This window comes from Carassius auratus, chromosome 3, assembly GCF_003368295.1.
Source record: "Carassius auratus strain Wakin chromosome 3, ASM336829v1, whole genome shotgun sequence".
Classification (NCBI taxonomy): domain Eukaryota; kingdom Metazoa; phylum Chordata; class Actinopteri; order Cypriniformes; family Cyprinidae; genus Carassius; species Carassius auratus.
Genome location: NC_039245.1, coordinates 17,190,115 through 17,210,439, shown reverse-complemented (window position 1 = coordinate 17,210,439; position 20,325 = coordinate 17,190,115). Strand labels below are relative to the sequence as shown.

The 20,325-nt window shown below is 36.1% G+C and overlaps 1 protein-coding gene across 2 annotated transcripts; it reads left to right on the top strand.

Annotated features, from left to right (window-relative positions):
- Positions 1-177: 177 nt before the first annotated feature.
- LOC113054860 (zinc phosphodiesterase ELAC protein 2) lies at positions 178-14,180 on the top strand. 2 transcript variants are annotated; one of them, XM_026220649.1, is made up of 25 exons: positions 185-219; positions 305-593; positions 1,423-1,473; positions 1,599-1,669; positions 1,791-1,855; positions 1,990-2,047; positions 3,087-3,155; positions 3,278-3,370; positions 4,056-4,111; positions 4,222-4,280; positions 4,364-4,436; positions 4,519-4,631; positions 4,703-4,801; positions 4,932-5,070; positions 5,999-6,084; positions 6,284-6,405; positions 6,708-6,798; positions 7,267-7,405; positions 7,550-7,588; positions 7,677-7,786; positions 8,564-8,663; positions 8,962-9,082; positions 10,530-10,608; positions 12,006-12,150; positions 13,338-14,180. In XM_026220649.1, exons 2-25 carry the CDS (start codon positions 346-348, stop codon positions 13,578-13,580), a joined length of 2,469 nt encoding a protein of 822 aa, XP_026076434.1. In that variant the 5' UTR covers positions 185-219; positions 305-345; the 3' UTR covers positions 13,581-14,180. The 2 variants fall into 2 exon arrangements, with proteins under 2 accessions (XP_026076431.1, XP_026076434.1); XM_026220646.1 differs by having other exon boundaries at positions 178-593.
- The last annotated feature ends 6,145 nt before the right edge of the window (positions 14,181-20,325 follow it).

Here is a 20,325-nt window from a genome sequence, read left to right as displayed (position 1 = left end):
TCTCAGCGCTGCCAGAATGGATCAACCATATTATATTATATTATATTATATTATATTATATTATATTATATTATATTATATTATTATATTATATTATATTATATTATATTATATCTGAGTAACTTTGTAAATACTTGTACGCCATTCGAGCTGGTATTTCTCTACGTGCGTCAAACGTCATCCTCATGCGTCGGAAGCGCGTCCATCATCAGCACACACGTGAGTCCTCTACACTGCTGTTGTTGTTCTCTACACAAACTTTTAACAGCACATCGGCTGTGACATTCGCGTGTATTGATCCGAGAGCTCTGATGAGCCGCTGCTCGTAGCCGCTGCGCGTGGGTGATGCTCGCGCGTCTCCGCTGCTGTGTGTCCGCACTCGGAGTCGGTAGACAGCCCGTTAGACTGATGGAGACTCAGTGCTCCAGGAAGAGCAGGCCCGTCAGAGTCCGAGACACGCTGCGCCATGTGAAGGCGAAGGAGAGCCGCAGACAGGGCGAGCTGCACGGGCCCTCCACCGTCTATGTGCAGGTGACCGGCGCCGGGAGCAGAGACAACGGAGCCTCGCTGTACGTCTTCTCCGAATACAACCGGTGAGCACCGATCTCTGAAAAGAGTTTAATATTACACTTTATCATCAGTGTTCGAGATTAGGGTGATGTGCCAAGTATTTGATATTGAGCAAAGTATGGGCAAATAGCAGAAGCAGAGATCAATACAATGTCAGTTTATTAAAAAATATCATATTACTTCCATTTAAAAAACATGAATCATTTTTGTAGTTGAGAATAATAATAATAATAGTAATAATAATAATACAGTGTTGTGCAACTTCAATATGTAAAATGTCATTGTATGTTTTCTTATGTATTATTATTATTATTTGATACACGTGTCACTTTTTGCTGAATTATTAATGGATAAATAATTAAATAAATTGATGTAATGTTAGTAATAAAGTTACAAATTAATAATAAAGTTTTCTAAATAAAATTAACAAACGTTAATATCAAATAACAAATCAGCACTTTATAAACATATAGATGCATTATTTACATTTGTATAAAGAAATCAAAAGTTATTATGAGTATATTATTTCAAATATATAATGATGATAATGTACCGTTAATCTTTATATGACATAATCTATGTTATGTGAGTACATAAGTTGATAATGATTATAAATATACTGAATTAAATTATAAATTAAGAGTTTTGTTTTTGTTTCTTTAAAATATTGTTCACAAATCTGTCTAAATCTATGTTCGTGAGCACTTCTCCATCCACCTCACAGCTGTGGCAAATCAAGATGCTGAGTAGACAGCGTGATTATTGCACAGTTGTGCCTTAGGCTGGCCACAATAATAATAGTATGATGATAATTCTGCAGGGTCATTAATAATTAAGGTCTTTCATGTGCAGGTATCTGTTTAACTGTGGTGAAGGAACACAGAGACTGATGCAGGAACACAAGTAAGAGAGAAAATAACAACATCTGCAGAGATCTGATCAGAGAGGAAAGCATGATAAACCATGATTATAAATGACTGCTGATTATAATCTATTTTGTGTCTGTTGTGTGCCTTGTTTGAATCCAGAATGAAAATCGCACGCTTGGACAACATCTTCCTCACCAGGATGAGCTGGGAGACGGTCGGCGGTTTATCAGGTCAGACCGTGACTTTATTCAGTGTTTCTCAGAGATATGAAGCAGGGTCAGCGGGGTCAGGGGTCGTGTGTTTGCACTGCTCACTGTGTGACGGCTTTGCTTCTGTGTTTTGTGTGTGCAGGGATGATCCTGACCCTTAAAGACACGGGAGTCCCTCAGTGTGTCCTGTCAGGACCGCCTCAGCTGGTGCGTGAGACAGCACAGACACATGCAACAAAAACAGTCTGAACTACAACAAGATTTGTTATAAAATCAAAGCAATTGGATATTTGCATGAATTATCTTGTGCTGTTTAACTGCATTGTGTTCTGATGTTTTAGGACCAATTTTTACAAGCCATTCGAGTGTTTTCTGGGCAGCTGGAGGACATTAAACTTGGTAAACGTCCACCGTTATCGTCTCATATCGATTTTGTGCAGTGTTACTGTTTATTAAAACAAGAGCTAAAAAAAAATGAAATTAAAAGTAAAGTAACTCAACTTACCTCATCTCACCTAAACTAAATTCAACACTGAACTAAATCCACTCAGCTCAGCTCAACTAAATAAACTAAACTTACCTTACCTCAGCTCACCTTAACTTAACTAAACTCAACTCAACTTAAATTAAGCTTAAAAGTAACTAAAACTGACATAAAATAAATAGCAACTTAAATATAAATTGTTAAAAATCATTCGTTAATAAAAAAAAAAAAACTGAAAATGTATATCACAAATTTAGACTAAAATCTAAGTAATACTCTAAAACTAAACTAAAATAAGCTTAACTAAATGTAACTTTTTCAAATGTTCTAGTTAATTGAAATAAGGCCAACAATTAATTTAATACAATTCAATTAAAAGTAAAACCTAACTCAACCGATCTCACCTAAACTAAATTTACCACTAAACTGAATCCACTAAACTCAGATCAAATAAATAAACTAATCTAAGCTAAACTTACCTTACCTCAACTCACCTTAACTTCACTAAACTCAACTTAAATTAAACTTAAAAGTAACTAAAACTGAAATAAAATAAATAGCAATTGAAATAGAAATAGTTCAAATGTCATAAAAAGATAAAATGTCATATAAATATCAGGTGAAAAACTTAAACTAAACAAATGTAAACTAAATTTAAAAGTTAAACTTAACTTAGTTACTTACTTCACTCAGCTTAACTCAACATTAATTTAACTTACTAAAATAGTAACTCAAATTGACATAAATTAAATAGAAATAGTAATATTGATAAAAGCAAAAACTAATGAATGAAAAAAGTACATAAGAAAATTAAACTGAAAGTATTAGAATAAAAGCTAACTGAAAATGTTAATGAACAAATACTCCAGTGATATCTAAATAATACTGAAGTAACTCTGATTACTGTACCTTCGTGCATCTGAGTGAGGTTCTGTTTATCTGTGTTGTGTGCAGCTGTCAGACCGTACACAGAACCTCAGTATAAAGACGACACGATGACTGTCACTCAAGTCCCTCTGTTCTGTGAGTGTCACCCCGTTCACACACTGTTCCCCACCGTCAGCGTTTAGAGTGATTCCCGTCTGAAGTCTGTGTGTGTGTGTGTGTGTGTGTGTGTGTGTGTGTGTGTGTGTGTGTGTGTGAAGCTGAGGCAGGCAGATGTTCTCCAGGCTCTGGCCGCAGCAGCAGTCAGAAGAGGGACGTCCTGGAGGAGAGTCAGAGTCTCAGCACCGGTCCAGGTGAGACGCCACTACAGCTGAACCATTAATCAGGACAAGATGCACATTAAATATCACCACACACACGTGACACTGCTGTAAGAAACTTAGACCGAAGACGATGCATGTTTTACATAAACCATCTCGTTTAAAAACAATGTGAGTCATTGTGAAAAATTCTCATTTTATTCAATGCATAAATGTAATTAAAATAATGTTCATGCTTTTATATTTATAGTCTTCATTTCGACCATTATATTGTTATATATTGTTCAATAAAATGAAATTTTTAACCTGAATTGCATACTTTGTTGATAATTTTCATTCTGTCAAATTTTATATTAAATATATTAAATAATATTCTATAATAATAACAAAGTGATTAAAATAAATTCTTTTGCATTTTATTAATTTGTGTTGATAAATTTCTAAATTTTAAATGTAAAATTGAAATAAAATTAATAATGGAGTAAAATAATAATTTTTATTGCATGGTTTGTTTTGCTAAATTAAAATTAAATGTATTCATTTAGCAGACGCTTTTATCCAAAGCGACTTATAAATTCTTAAAATATATTTTCAATCTCCTATTTTTCTGTCGTATTATATTTTGTAATAACAACAGCAGAAATAATAATAATAACTATTATTACTATTATTATTATTATTATTAGAACTACCGGTAATAATTTTTTCCTCTCCACAGAAGTCAACGAAAAGGTTACCAGAGATTCATCTCTCGTGGTGGCTTACGTGTGTAAGGTGCGCAGAAATATTTTTCCCAGCCACACAATGTCTGTAAATGTGTCTTTTTTCACCTTTTTAGAGCATATAGTGCTCAAAACCATGTTTTCTGTCGAATGTTTCTTCAGTTGCACTCAAAGAAAGGGAACTTCCTGGCACTGAAAGCTAAAGAGATGGGCCTGCCGGTGTAAGTGTCTGACGTGTTCGGTTCATCTATCTTTGTTTTTAGGACTAAAATAAATAACTCACACATGGTTTGTTTCTCTGTAGAGGAACCGCAGCCATCGGACCCATAATCGAAGCCCTGAAAGCTGGAAAAACTGTGATGCATGATGGGAAAGAGGTTGATTTTCCAGTCCTTCACAATATCAGACTCCATGGTTCATCTGAAGGTTTCCCAGCTGACCGTGTGCTGTGTGTTTCAGATCCGACCCGAGGAGCTGTGCACACCGACTGACCCCGGGCCAGTGTTCATCGTCATCGACTGTCCGTCAGAGGACTTCCTCCAGCCGCTCTGCACCAATCACATCTTACAGAGGCGAGCAGATGTCTCTCGTAGAGAACGAGGCCTGTTTTCTCTGAATGTCTCTCATACGGTCATGTGTGCAGGTATCAGACGGGCGGATCTGAGGAGTCTGCGGCTCTCGTGGTTCACATGACGCCTGAATCAGTGCTGGACACGGATCAGTACAAGAGCTGGATGGAGAGGTACAGCTGAACTACACAGATCTGGTCGTGTGTGTGTGTGTGTGTGTGTGTGTGTGTGTGTGTGTGTGTGTGTGTGTGTGTGTGTGAGACGGGATCCAGGACTTGTCTTGTGTTGTGTGTTGTGTGTCAGGTTTCCCAGCAGCACTGAGCATCTGGTGATGAACGAGCAGACGTTCACGCCTCACAACACTCGCAGTCACAAACTCCAGACGCAGCTCAACCTCATCCATCCTGAGATCTTCCCTCCGCTCAAACCCTACAAGACTAAAGTACAGCACCACCCACCTTTAGGCTACATTCACCCATTTACATTTCTGCTCATTTAATTTCATATTGAATGCTAATTTAATTAAAATGGTCTCCGTTTCATGAAGTTTATACCATGGCCTTTTTTTTTTTTCAGTGTTTGCTTTTTTTTGTAATTTATTCTTTCTTTTTTTCAGTATATATCATTTTTATTAATTTTTTTATTTAATATTACAAGGTACAAGGTCGTTTTGATTTAGCTTTTAGCCTTTGCCGGTAGGAACTTATTATTTGTGAGTATATTCTTGTGTAATTTAATATTTTCTTAAGGTATTTCAGTATTACATTTTTTCCCAATTTTTTAAATATCTTAAAATCTTTCCAATTATTAGTGTGGTAATTTCTGATTTAATTCCATATTGAATGCATTTTTTTTATTGAATGTCTTTATACCTATATATTTATTTATGTATTTATTTATAGATTTTCTCTATTACTCATTTCTAATGTAATTAAAAAAAAAAATAAAAAAAAAAAAATAAAAAAAAAAAAATAAATAAATATATATATATTAAATAGTTTGATTAGATTTTTTTTAACCATTGCTTCTGGGAACCTTTTTTTTCTGATGTAAATTCTTATTTGTATTTCGATATAATATTTTCTAAGTTTTTATGTTTTTTGTTTTTTGGTAATGTAATATTCAATTTATTCATTAGATTTTTTTTTTTTTTTTTTTTTTTGTATATTTAACATTCAGTGTATTATTTATGCTTATGCTTAATTTACTCTTTTTTTTTTTTTTTCCTCATTCAAATATATATTTACATTTAATATTTTTTTAAATATATAATTTTATTTCTTGTTTAATTACCGGTGTATAGCATTTATTTTTCCCCCCAGTATGAAAGGAATCAATATTAATCCGTTTGTCTCTGGTGGTTGTTGTAGGAGCCGCGGGCGTCTCTCCTCCTTCCTGTCGTCAGAGCCGAGTGTCTGATGAAGTTTCAGCTTCGGCCCAAACTGGAGTGGCAAAGGTCAGTTCAGGTCAAAGTTCAACAGCAAGAAACAGATGAGCTTTTAGATGATCGTTTCACTGTAAACACACAAGCTTGATCTGCAGCGTAAAAGTGTGAAACGAGACGAAAATTGAGTTTCTTCATTTTCAAAGCATCAAGGAACTAGTTGTTCGAAATGCCCGACTTGATCTTATTTGAGGAACTCTTCTGTGTGTAGAGATGCCATCCCGTCCTGCGACTCGGAGGAGTTTGTGAAGGAAGCAGCAGAAGTGCCAAACTTCTCCGAAGAAGTCGAGGAATGCAGGAAGTTCCAGACGGCTGCGTCCATCTCCACGTCTGGTGAGCAGAGAGGGAAGGATTGAATTAGAAGAGCAGAAAGACAAGAACACGTCCACAGCCTGACGTTTAATTTCCTCCGAGTGAAACTTTCTTCACTTCTCCGGTTCCCTCTCCACTGTATCTGTATCAGACGCCTCCGATCGAGCGAGCTGTGTTTGTTAAATGTGGAAAAGGGCCATAATAAATAAGGACTATATGAATTTATAAAATAAACTCTTATAGAGTGTGTGTGTGTGTGTGTGCTAATTTTGTTCTGTGTTTCAGATGTTTATCATATTTGTTTGTCTTCTGTGCTGGTAAAGGTGAGAAGTTTCCTGAGATCGTGTTTTTGGGCACAGGCTCGTCTCTACCGATGAAGATTAGAAACGTCAGCGGGACTTTAGTGAACATCAGGTAATATTACATTTTACTGTCACATACATATGTGTGTGTGTATGTGCCAAAATAATTTATATTTATTATATGTGACTTGAACTATTTAATATTTTTTTAAACCATTTTAACTTAGAAATATTTTGCCTGACAAATAATTACAAAAACGACAGGTAACATGTTGAAGCAAATGTGAAAATCTGAAGTAGAAAGTGAAATTTTTTTCTTAACTTTTTTTTTTTTTTTTTACAACTCTGAAAAGTCATATTTTGCAGTGTGCTGCTGTCGTATTAAGGCAAAAGCAGCATGCATCCGTCCATTGCAGTGTGATGTTTTTACTGAGGTCGAGGGGTTTTAGTCTCTCTGGTTCAGATTAGCTACAGAACCACGTCCAGACTTTGGTGAAGCTGCAGTAAGCCACAGTCTCTTGTGTGTGATTGCTGTAATATAATCAAGTGAAGCGTGTCTGAGTGTCCCGGTGCTCCTCAGCTCATCTCAGTCGCTGCTGCTGGATTGTGGCGAGGGTACGTTCGGTCAGTTGTGTCGTCATTACGGAGATGACGTGGACGAGATCCTCTCCAGACTCTCCACCATCTTTGTGTCGCACCTTCACGCAGATCATCACACGGTGAGAGACGAGATAACCAGTTTATGTGACCATGTGACGGTACATTATCCTGAATGAATAAGCGTAGTGTCATTATTAAACCACAGAAACCCAGAATTATTTATTGCTCTGCTGACCTTCCTGTCTGTTTTATCATCTATGCAGGGTTTGATTCATTTATTATTGGAGAGAGAGCGAGCTCTGGTATGTATATACAGTGCATGTTTGTTTTATTTGATCTTTATTGTGTGTGTGGTTTATTCTGCTGATAATGCTGTTTTCTGTGTTGTAGAAGAGTCTAGGTAAAGCGTTCAGTCCCGTGTACCTGATCGCTCCGGTTCAGATCATGACGTGGTTGAACCAGTATCACAATCACTGCCAGCAGATCCTCAGCCAGATCAAGTGAGACCGGACACTACCACTGAGGGCCGTTTACACGACAACGTTGTCAGCCAAAAGCCGGAAACTTGATGCGTTTTGTCTGTTCGCTTACACGACGATGGCGTTTTGGGGACTAAAATTGCATATTTTTGAAACTGAAATTGATTTTAAAGTGCAAGTTTTTTTAAAATAGCACTGTTATCGCACTAATACGGGAATCTTTGAAGGCGGTGACGTCATGCGCGTGTGTAGTATGTGTTAGGTGTGTAGACAAGCGCAGTACTCGCTGCTTTTCAAGGCAAGTGCGAACAAACATACTCAACAATGGAGGAGTACATGCTCCTGTTGTTGCTGATCAAGCGTTTGCTAACGCTTCTTCAGCAAAGTGTGGATTTACTTCACCAATATTACAGCCAGCAGCGGAGACCCATCATATACAACATATAATCGTCACTTCCCTACAGCTATTGTTTACTAACAAGATGACAGCGCCAACTACTGGCCTGGCATACGTAATACAGCGTTTATGTCCTTTTTCGTGGATGTGTAAACGCGGGTCGTTTTGAAAATGTTGTCGTGTAAATGTGAACTTTTTAAAAACACAAGGAGACAACTTTTTTTTCTGATTTTGACTACATCGATGTCGTGTTAACGTAGCCCGAGTCTTTCGTTTTTTCTATAATGTTTTGTGAGAGCATCTGTGATTCTCGCAATTAAAACTAAACGCATTCGTCAAAATGAAATGAAACTAAGTATGTTGACACTTGACACCTTTCCCGTTTGTTTTCATCTTTTCAGTATCATCCCGTCAAAGTGTTTGTTTGATGGGGCTGAGATTCCCAAAGTGGAGACCAGATCCTTCATTCAGGCTGTTCTGAAGAACAATGACCTGCTCAAGGTCTGTGTGGACTGTGCAGGCTTTTCTCAGGATTATTGCCATTCATTTTTAATGTCCAATAGCCTATATATCTTCATATTTATGCATTTGCTGTGAAGTTTTATTTTAGTAGCTTCTCTCTGTCTTCTAGCACTCTGATTCTCAGAAATATATGGGTTTAAAATCATCATTGCATTCATAATATTCACAACAGAATATTATATATGTTTAAAATATCTTCAGATTACTGTCCGTTCATAGAGAATAGACGGTGCATGAGCGTGTGGTGATTTAACCTCTGTTTCTGGTGAATGTGTAGTTTCAGACGTGTTATGTTCGTCACTGTAAGAACGCGTTCGCCTGCAGTTTGACTCATCTGTCTGGTTGGCAGATCGTGTTCTCCGGAGACACCATGCCCTGCGACGCTGTCGTTAATATTGGTAAAAACACACACACGGACCACTCATGCTTTTGCACATGTGTATGTACATATATGTAATCATACTGGCCTGAATATTCTGATAAATCAAGTGAATGCAAGAGTAAAATTGACTACAATTGGCATTTCAAAGGTTGTAAGTATTTTCCTTGATGATACTTATGAAATTATGTGTTTATGTTTGTTTAAATTAAGTTAAAAATGACATTGGCATGATATTTAAATTATGATAATAGTTTATAAAGAGTTTTAATTTGTTAAAATTAGTTCTAATGCATTTCTAAGTCTTAATGTTAGTTTAGACATGGACTTAAATGTTATTAATAAAAACAAGTTGTGTGTTCATATTATTAAATAGACTTTAGAGTGCGAACTAACAATTATCTTTTGTATTTTCAATAACTAATGGTAATAAAATAAAATAATGAAATAACTTGAAATAAAATAAACTTTAACTGAAATAAAAGTAAATAAAAAGAGAAAAACGAAATAGACAAAAAACTAATACAATGACAAAAAAACAACCGACTTACTAAAACTTTAAAAATTATATTGAAAGCAAAAAATATAAAATAAAAACTAATTCAGAGTATTATTAAAAACTAAAATAGTATCTTGTAATAACACACAAACTGGTACTGAAATAACACAAAAAATAAAAATACTGTAACTAATGCTTTATTTAAAACATTAACCAGCGTTAACTAATAGGACCATATTGTTGGAAAGTTAATCTAAATTATTTGTTAATCTGCAAAACATTTAATAAGAATTTGAGGGGGAGGGATTGGGGGGAATAGAGCTATTTTATTTTTATTTTTCATGTTGATTTTAAAGTGAAATGTGAGCCTGAAAGTGTTATTGACATTTATGAACCCAAACACACACAAATACTGACATTAATATATTGAGATACACAGTTATGTTTTTTAAAGTCTGCAGTCGATTTTCAGTCTGAATTGTCCAAACGCTGTCTATTTCTGCAGAGATTTTTCTCTTAAAATACTCCCGTCAGTCCAGAATCTGGTCATTGAAGGCCCATCAGTCCAGCAGGAGGAAAGTGAGAGTCTGTAATTGCGCCTAAATCTCTATAGTGACTCTCGGATCGATACGAATGAAGCCTGCGTTTAAATGCTTCTTCCTGTGTTTATCAGCAATGCAATCGATCACTTCGGCGCTGTTCTTCCAGTCACAGAAACCTCTGTAATGGCTCCTGAGGGTATTCTGCCTGAACAGAGCTCCCCTCCTGAACGCTGGAGATGGTTCGCCCCACTCTCTCATTAGGAAAGGCCTTTGTTGTCTCAGCGCTCGCTGGGGTTCTCATGATTGATTGAGTGTGTGTTGGTGTGTGTTACACTGGGGAAAAGAGGGAACAGCATGTCCGCTGTAATTTATCTGTGTGTGTGTGTGGTGGAGAGTGTTTGATTCATCTCTCGGTTTGCTCTCAGGCAGGAACGCTACACTTTTGATTCATGAAGCCACGCTGGAGGACGGGATGGAGGAAGAAGCGTGCGAGAAGAGACACAGGTAATCAAGGACACTTCAGATCTGCAGGGTCATAGCAAGCGTTTTTAATTCAGTTTTGTTACAGTGTTTGTCAGGTCAACTCTATATGGCGCTTTATACGATACAAAGCAGATTCACAGTATTAAATAGGAAAATAACCGAATCAGTGATAAACTTTAAAAACTAGACTAAAATGAATCCGTTATGAAACGAGTTCAGTGCTAAGCAGCTTTACTGAAGACAGTAGTGTTGTTTTTCGGCTGAAGTCAGTTCAATGTTGATTCAATTCAGTACGACAAAAGTGTCAGTGTTGCAAAATTTGTCAAGTATGAACCGTTTGATTGAGCTATGAAGCAGAACAAGATAGTGTCCTTATTCAGTTCAATTCGGTTCAGTTCTGTTCTCATCTGATTGTGTTAGTTTGCCCCCAAACAAAAACAAAAACAAAAAACTGCTGTTAATTTACTCACCCTCAGTCCATCAAAGATATAAGTAACTTTTTTTTTCTTCAGCAGAACAGTAAAGAATATTTTTATCTGAAACTGATTCACAAAAATGCATCTCAGCGTCTGTCAGTATTTGAGAATAAAAAAAGCATGTAAAAACACCCTCTTTCGTTCCATTTAAATGTGTGTGTATATAAAAAAAGAGAAAAAAATGATTCCGACCCTGAACTTTTGAGCAGTAATTCACATATAAACTAAGTAATAACGGGATTGCCTTTTCATTGTGGCATAATTTATCAACATTGTTCCTATGTAATGAATGCATTTTAGCATGAATTCTTATCCATCAATAATGCAACAGTCAAACACTATAGCTCTATCTTTTGATTTAAGTGATAAAAAACACTGTCAATTGCAGTCAGATGGAGAAATTCTTCTGAAGTTAAAGTGGTCAGCTTTTCCAGGAGATAAAGTGCTTCCTGATGGAGGACTATTTTAAAGCGGGTCTCTCATAAAGTTGTGGGATTCTCCTCTTAGATGAGCATTGATTGGGTTCCTTGAGTACTGGAGCGCACCTTGTCTCACACTGGGGCCTTTCCAATTTAAGAGCGGAATAATGCTGAGAGCTTTTGAGTGAAATCGATTGAAGATTTTGTGGGGGATTCATTTGGGTTTCAGTGAGGAATTGATTGCCTGAGAGAGTGGAGAGCGTCTTCCAGATTTGTTCAGGTTCGGTTTAGCTTTACCCGCTAAAATTCACAAATGTACAGATTTGTGTTGTAGGCTTCGTAGGAAACAGATCCTACATCAGCCCTTAAAAATGAGAAATGATTGATGAAATCACTTCAGTGCTGTCCGTGAAGACCTTTTTGGTTTGAGAATTGAAGTTCAGCCTCAGATTTTGGGTTTTTGTTTCAGAGAAGTTGCATGATTCTGTCAGTAATCTGTGTTTGAATCTGAAACTCTCTCCAGCACCACGTCTCAGGCTATCGGCATCGGGATGAAGATGAACGCTGAATTCATCGTGTTGAATCACTTCAGTCAGCGGTACGCTAAGATCCCTCTCTTTAGCGATGACTTCAACAGCAAAGTAGGGATCTCTTTCGACCACATGAGGGTGAGGATATCGCCAAATAACTCGCAGCTAATTCTTCCTATGTATCTTAATTCAAATCCATCCTTTTGTACTTCTGTTCTTAATTGCATCTTTCCATTCTTCCTAATTCATTCCTTAGGTATTTCTCTATTTACTTCCTCCATTGCTCATATCCTTCCTTATGCTTACTTCCTGCATTACTTAACTATCTTAACTAAAATCCATCCGTCTGTCCTTTCATACTAAATTCCTTATTTACATATTAATTCATTACATCTTTCCATACTTCATTCCTTCCTTCGTTTTTTCCCTTTTAACTTCCATCCTTAGTAACTTCCTTCCTTAATTGTCAACCCTTTTTCAGTTACTTCCTCTACTTCTTATATCCTTCCTTTCTTAATTTCTTCCTTAGTTATTTCCTTATTTACATCCTTCATTTTTTAACTTGCAATACTTCCATACTTCCTTATTTCCTTCCCAAACTCCTCCATACTTCCATCCTTAGTTATTTCCTTCCTTCCTTGCTTTTTTGTCTCAGTTACTGCCTTCATTCCTTATATCCTTCCTTAGTGATTTCATTTTTTACTTGAATCTTTCTTAACGTCCTTATTTACTTTCTGCATTACTTCCATACATTCCTCCATTTACTTTCTGCATTACTTCCATACATTCCTCCTTACTTCCATCCTTAGTTATTTCCTTCCTTACTTGTCTTTTTCAGTTACTTCCTACATGAATTAACATCCTTTATTGCTCAATTCCCTCTTTAGTTATTTACATCCTCCATTTTTACTTCCTGCAATTCTTCCATACTTTTTTCCTTCCTTCGGAATGTTCCTCCGAACTTCCATCCTTATATATTTTCTTCTTTGCATCCTTTTCTAACTTCCTTCCATATATATTCATTTCTTTGTTACTTGCATCCTTCATTCCTTAGTTACTTCCTTGTTTACTTATATCTTTTGTTCCTGCCATCCTTGTTTTCATACTTCCTTAGTTATTTTCCTCATTTCCATCCTTTTTCCTTTCTTCTTCCTTATTGAATTCCTTACTTCCTTAATTACATTCTTATAACCTTCCTTGCCTTCGTTTATTTTTCTTTCCTACCTCACTTTCTTATCTGAGAAATGCTGTGCAATCAAATTGTAATTTATATTCCACTTTGAACCAAATGTAAAGTTTGATGTGTTATTTTCTTGTGCTTCCAGATCCGATTTGGAGATTTCCCGATGCTTCCCCGGCTCATTCGACCTCTGAAGGCATTGTTTGCAGAGGAGATTGAAGAGATGGAGGAGAGGAGAGAAAGGAGAGAGATGAAGAAAACTGCTGAGCCTCCATCTAATGGAGAGACCGGAACGAGCCGACAACCAGAAGAGACGAACAGAGTCACCAAGAGAGAGCAAGATGACCCTAACCAGGAAGCAGCCGTCAAACGACTTAAGACGAACTGACGGACAACCAATCAGGTTGAAGTTTAGATCAACCCAACCAATCAGAATGCAGGCTGGGGAAAAACTGAACCAGTGGGTTATGATCTTAAAATGTAGGCCTAAATGTATCATAAGGGTCATGTTGGGTAGAAGTCTGCGGTTTCCAATTGGAAAAGGTGAAATTAAAGCAGCTGGAGATTATCTGAGTTTCAAGTGAACACTGAAATGCAGCGTATTGGTTCCTGGCTGGGATCAGATCTGGAGTCAGTCCCGCTGTGATCGATTTGACACAAGCTGCAGGTTGATGGTGGAAAAGTACTCTACCTTAAACCTTTGAATGTTTGCCATTTTAATTTCAGCCCTCCAGCTTCTTTACACCTGAAACAGAAACATTTCAGCACTAAAGGAAGACGTCAGGTTGGGCATTTTCATTTGTAAGTGGAGGATTTCAGTTTAGTTTGAATCCGGTATGTTTTTTTGGCAAGTAAACTGAGTGCAGTGATATTTGGAAAGAAGCACTTGTACATTTCTGTATGTACTATTTTATTTTAGGTCTATGAAATGGTTGATCAGCTTGGGCTGTTCTAATTATTTTAGGGAAATAAACGTAAACCTGGATAACTGTTTGTCTATTATTATTTTCAGTCGCCCTTTGCAAAATCTGGTTAGCACTTCCTCTGCAAACGCTACTTAGATTCTCTTAAAAAAATGTTTTTATTACTTGAATAACGTTATGCATTTTAGATGCATATTTTTTGGTTTTCAATAGATGTATATGTAATTTATGTTGTGCATGAGACTTGCTAATTTCACATTTATGGTGGTTGCAGAAATAGCTGCGACTCATCTTACAGCTACAGACCATTTGTTTATAAAAGATTTGAAATTGTAAATTAAACATTACACAACTTGAGTCTTCCAGTTAAAAAATACAGCTGAGAAAGGAAGGCTGAGGATATGCTTCAAGTTGTAGAGCGTTCATGAAAAATGGATGAAAGTACGGCCCGAGTAAAGATGTACTCTTTCACCACTGGGATGTTGGGGTGAACGTTAAAGTCAACATGAAATAGTTTTTGCAACCCATTTTTACTTCCATGATGTAACATTTCACAGTGAAGGAAAAAAAGATGACTTTTCACCATGTAGTCATAAGTTATACAATTTTGTATAGAATAAAGTTAATTGCGATCATTTATAAGTTGCCATTAAATAAGAGCAAAAACCTTTGGGAGAGATGTTTGGCATTATGCTTTTGTTTAACTGTAACTCAGATGAAGACTGCATCATCATTTTTCCCTCCAATAGGAACTGATGAAGCTGTCATTAAAGTCCGCCAACAAAGCCTTTGATTTAATATCACGTCTCTGGTTTTGATGGTTCCTATGTCATTAAATGTTCCCCAATGGAAAAACATGCTTGCTTTGCCTTCTGCGTGTAAGTCGAACACTATTTTGACATCTAATCAAATTTCGCCTTTGAAATATAAACTGATGTGATATAGCTCAGAGACATGAAAAGTTAAACGATGTATGATGTATGTGGCATCTGTCTTGAGACTGCTATCAATTATTACACAAAACGCAAATGTTTCTGATCTTGTTGACGGCGCTGTGTCCCGGTGTTCACTGCTATGCTAGCAGAGCGGTTTTGATCTAATATTAATCCTAGAGGTTCAAACAAAGTTTGGTTTGCTGTAAATTCAATTACAGTGGGAATTATCTACATCTGAACATCTGAAGAGATGCAATCTGATAGATGGACATATGACTTTTTTTTTTTTTTTTTTATGAAAAGAAAATCAATTCTAAAAGTCTGCTGTAGTGCTCTGATGTCCTTTATTTAGAAGATGTCTTTTGGACTTGTATGAGCTCAAACTTGTGAACAAACCTACAGAATCTATAATATGTTATAAGTTCTTTAGGCTTCTAAATATGTGAATTCTGATAGGATTGTTCTAAATTTAATACAAATTCTGTTTAGATTTGGTTATCTGTGGCATCGATTATGTTGAAATCTATGGGGCAGACTTTTCTGTAAAAGCAGAAACAAGCAGGTCATATTTTTGTTGGAGCGATTTTTGTAGAGGTTGGAGGCCTGTTAACACCAAAAAGGAAAACGCTCCATAACACTTTATTTTCAGCACACACTGCAGTTGTTTCCTCTTCAGCTTTAAATGATCAAGCTCTTCAAAGCAGGATAGACTCATTTTATCATCCATCTGCTGATCAATTAATGTATTAAAAAAAAAGTTTGTAAGCGATTCCGATCATATCATTCCTCTGTTCTGTTGTGGTGTGGACTCAAATTTAGACCGGTTTTAAAACTATATCGTTATCACAGTCATTATTTTTGTGCAAACAGGCCTTAATTCATTCATATAATAAAATTTACACATTTTTGTGTTTAGGTGGTAGTTTTTGGGATCGAATGATTGACATATATACACTCATGGTGGATTCTCTTTATAACGACTCTTTCTGGTGTTCTTGAATATATTATGTTAAAGTAATAGGGTTTAATGGTATTACATGGTTTAAGTTATTTAAACTATACATTTTCTTCCAGTGTATGTCTTCAGTGTATGTTTTACTCACTTGGTCTTCCGTTGGAAAAGCGCGGCAGTCCTCACCAACGGACAATCACGTTTATGCTAAGCGCGCGCACTTTTAAATAAGATATTTGATTGGCGGTAAATGTACTTATCGTTTCATTGCCGGTAAAAAATAAAATAAAATAATACTTTCCTCCTTCACCTTAAATATTATTTTTCTTCTTCTTTTAGCGTTCTTGTCTTCTTATTCTTCTACTACTAATAACCCCTGTTATTTATTCCTAGATAGATATTCACCTCTCTGAGCTCTAGCTGCATCTTGTTATTTTCATAACGTTCCTGTAGTTTTCTGGATGTATTTCTATTCTCCGCCACTGGAGGCCTATCTTTCCTCAGGAATAGCACTGAATGTTTCTCACTGAATGAATGAAGAACAAATTATTGAATATTTAATTTAGATGAGGTCGTTGTTCACAAATAATTAGTTTGTATAATACTGGACCCATAGAAGTATAGCCTGAAAAGGTTTGAAACTTGTTTGAGAGCAGAGCACTCTTTTACTGTAAACTAATGCTCTGATATTAACAGTGCAGATCACTGTGGTCCAAAATATAATAAAACTCGTCCGGTAAGTGTAACAGCTACTTTTATTTACAGAGAGACAAATCTCAGGTTTCAGCTCAGAAAATAGGCTCGATGAAGTCCTGATCTCAACCTCTCTGGCATCAGCACACCGTTTTGATTGAAAAGATCGGTGTCCAGTTTCAACACAGCAGTGATGCATTTAGACAGGTTCAGTGTGTCCGGCTGCAGTTCTTCCAGATTTTATGTTGTCTGATGTGCTGTTTGTTGTTCACATAAAAGCATATGTCTACTGTATATATCCCACTGTGATGCAGCTCTTCTCTTAAGCTAGCAGGTGTATTTTCTCCGCATCTCTCTTTACAGTCGATCCATATTTATGGATGTGGGTTTGGCCCCAGAAGGGATCCTTTCTAAATTCACTATATGAAGCTCAGCTCTCCTCTGCTCAGATGTTGCTCTTTCATCACTCGTGAGACTGAATGGAGTTCTCAGTTATGTCTCGTTTCAACCCTGTATCAAGTATCAACTTTGTTTCAGAGATTTCTTTTAAGCTTCATTTAGTGAAATTAAAACTGAGACAGAATTTTATCACTAGTTTTTATACATTAAAGTGTCTAGAAACATAAAAGGACTGTGGAGCAGCTCTGATATTTTGATCTTGGGAAGAAATATGAGAAATGTTTGAGTTCTTTAATTTAAAGAGATATTGAGATCTTTAAGTTTCGACTGTTGACCTTTGGTTATTTTTTGGTAAATCTGAGCACAGTTTGAGATTTGTTGAATTATCTCAGGAGAAACATTTGAGAAGCAGGACGTTTCAGCACAAGCCTCCCTGAAATTTGTGATTTCATAGTTTTCTGCATCTCATGCTGAGAAATCAGCAATGACATGAAGATTTTATTGGCCAGGAGACTTCTCTGTTACGTCTCTGTATCATCTCGGATGCCTAATGTGTGTTTTAGTTTAAAATGTAGATGGCAGCTCAGATTGTTTAAGCTTGATATAATCTGATGATGCATGTAGGCTTTTGATTGCAGACATCTAATTCATATCTTAATAAATTAGAGCACAGTTCGAGACATTAGTGCTTGAGATCTTTGAGAACCAACAAGGTTTGATGTTATTGACATCAAGCCTGCACCTATTCAATTTGAGAGCTCCACAATTATTTGCATGAATGCTTTGATTCAGTGGTAGCTCTAGACAAATTTTACTAGGGGGGCCAGTGTTTAACCAGGGGCACATTAAAAATGGCAACATATTTTATTTAAATGTAATGCAAATAAATACAAAAAGTAATTCTTGAAAAAATCTACACAGTAATTTTACACAATCTAAACGTTAATAAAAACAAATTACTTTTAGTACTCCTATAAAATTCAATCAGGCAATCATATATTTCACAATTTAATATTTATATATGAATGTCAAGAATTCAGAAGTGTATATATTTATAATGCTTACACTACACTACACAGAAATAATATACAATTAAATTATGATCATTTTAAAAGTATTGTGCAGGCTAAAAATATAATAAGCTTTTAATAATCTTTCAGTGCGCAAAACCATGATAATATGAAACGCTTCAAAACTGAGCTCACAAAGTGATTTTAAGCCATGTACTCACACTCTGAATTTAACTGACACAATGATCGGAAATGATTGCTTTTCTGCAGATCAAGAAAAAAATAACTATAAAATTAGAGCTCTCTTTCAGAGAGAGATAATGCCAATTCCTCAGATAATACCTTATAGGAATAGCATTGTGGAGAATATACCTTGGGAGAAAGTATGGACGTTGCCTCATAGATATCTGCTTACCAACAAAGTAAAATTAATAACATTTAAGTTAATTCACAAATGTTACCCAACTAAAGTTAGACATTGACGTGAGTTGCTGTTTTTGTCATTCTTCTGAAGAAGTCTTCATTCATTTATTTTGGCAATGCTCCTACACTGAAAAATTTTGGTCAGACTTTTTGGCATTTATTCAGTTTTATTTTGTAAGTGACTTCTCTTTTTGTTTTCATTTGGATTGTTTGACCATTCAAAAGAGAATACTGGAGAATATTACATAATTAATTTATGTTTCCTGTTAGCTAAATTTCACATTTATAAACAAAAGTTTACTGGCTATAAAACTTTTTTTTCTTTATTCAAATTGGACTTAGACAAGTATGTGGAAACTATACCACATCCCGACTTAAGAGCGGGTTTGCGAATCATTGAGTCAGATCGCTACTTCAGAGCGGGTTCACGAATCATTTGAGTCAGATAGCGCTTTCAGAGCGGGTTCACGAATCATTTGAGTCAGATCGTGACTTCAGAGCGGGTTCACGAATCATTTGAGTCAGATCGCGACTTCAGAGCGGGTTCACGAATCATTTGAGTCATCTGAATCATTTGCGTCATTTGAGTCAGATCGCGACTTCAGAGCGGGTTCGCGAACCTTTTGAGTCAGATCGGGAGTTCAGAGTGGGTTCGCGAATCATTTGAGTCATCTGAATCCTTTGCATCATTTGAGTCAGATCGCGACTTCAGAGCGGGTTCGCGAATCATTTGAGTCGGATCGCGATTTAAGAGCGGGTTCGCGAATCATTTGAGTCATTTGAGTCAGATCGCGACTTCAGAGCTGGTTCGCGAATCATTTGAGTCGGATCGCGATTTAAGAGCGGGTTCATGAATCATTTGAGTCATTTGAGCAGTGAAGGCTCTAGACAAATTTTACTAGGGGGGCCAAGGAGGGGCCAGTGTTTAACCATAAATGGCAACATATTTTATTTAAATGTAATGCAAATAAATACAAAAAATAATTATTGAAAAAATCTACACAGTAATTATCTAAACATGTTAATAAAAACAAATTTTTATTAGTACTCTTATAAAATTCTATCAGGCAAACATACATTTCAAAATTTAATATTTACATATGAATGTCAAGAATTCAGAAGTGTGTATATTTATAATGATTACACTACACTACACAGAAATAATCTACAATTAAATTATGCTTATTTTATAAATGTATTGTGCAGGCTAAAAATATAATAAGCTTTTAATAATCTTTCAGTGCGCAAAACCATAATAATATGAAAGGCTTCAAAACTGAGCTCACAAAGTGATTTTAAAAGTTTACGGCTTTTAAAACGTGTGTGATCTAACAGGCACAAGCGAGTCTTTTAAAAACAGCAACAAACATAAAATAAAAATGCACAAAATAAAAGTTATTTTATTCAAATCCACAGCCTTTTTATCTACAGATCAAGCATTATAATGTGAGTATATAATATTGGAGAGAGTTTTACCATGCATCCTGCTGTAAATGGACGAGGTGCGCGCTATTTGAATACTGAATGGAGCATGATTGACAGCCACAGAGGAGGGAAAACAAGGTTTTCGTAAACTTTAATTGAATGATGTAAATAGTCTTTTGTCCATAACATTAAGCTATGGAATTGCTTCAGATGACCAAGTTACCCAAACTGATGTGAAAAAAACAGGAGGCGCCGAAAAGCGCAATGTTTGCATCCCTGAATATGATAAAGTTCCTAAGTGTTTGGGTTCACTGCACTAATTTACCCATGTAGAACGTTGCGTCACGTTAGTTCCGCTTTTGGCGCTCGCGTG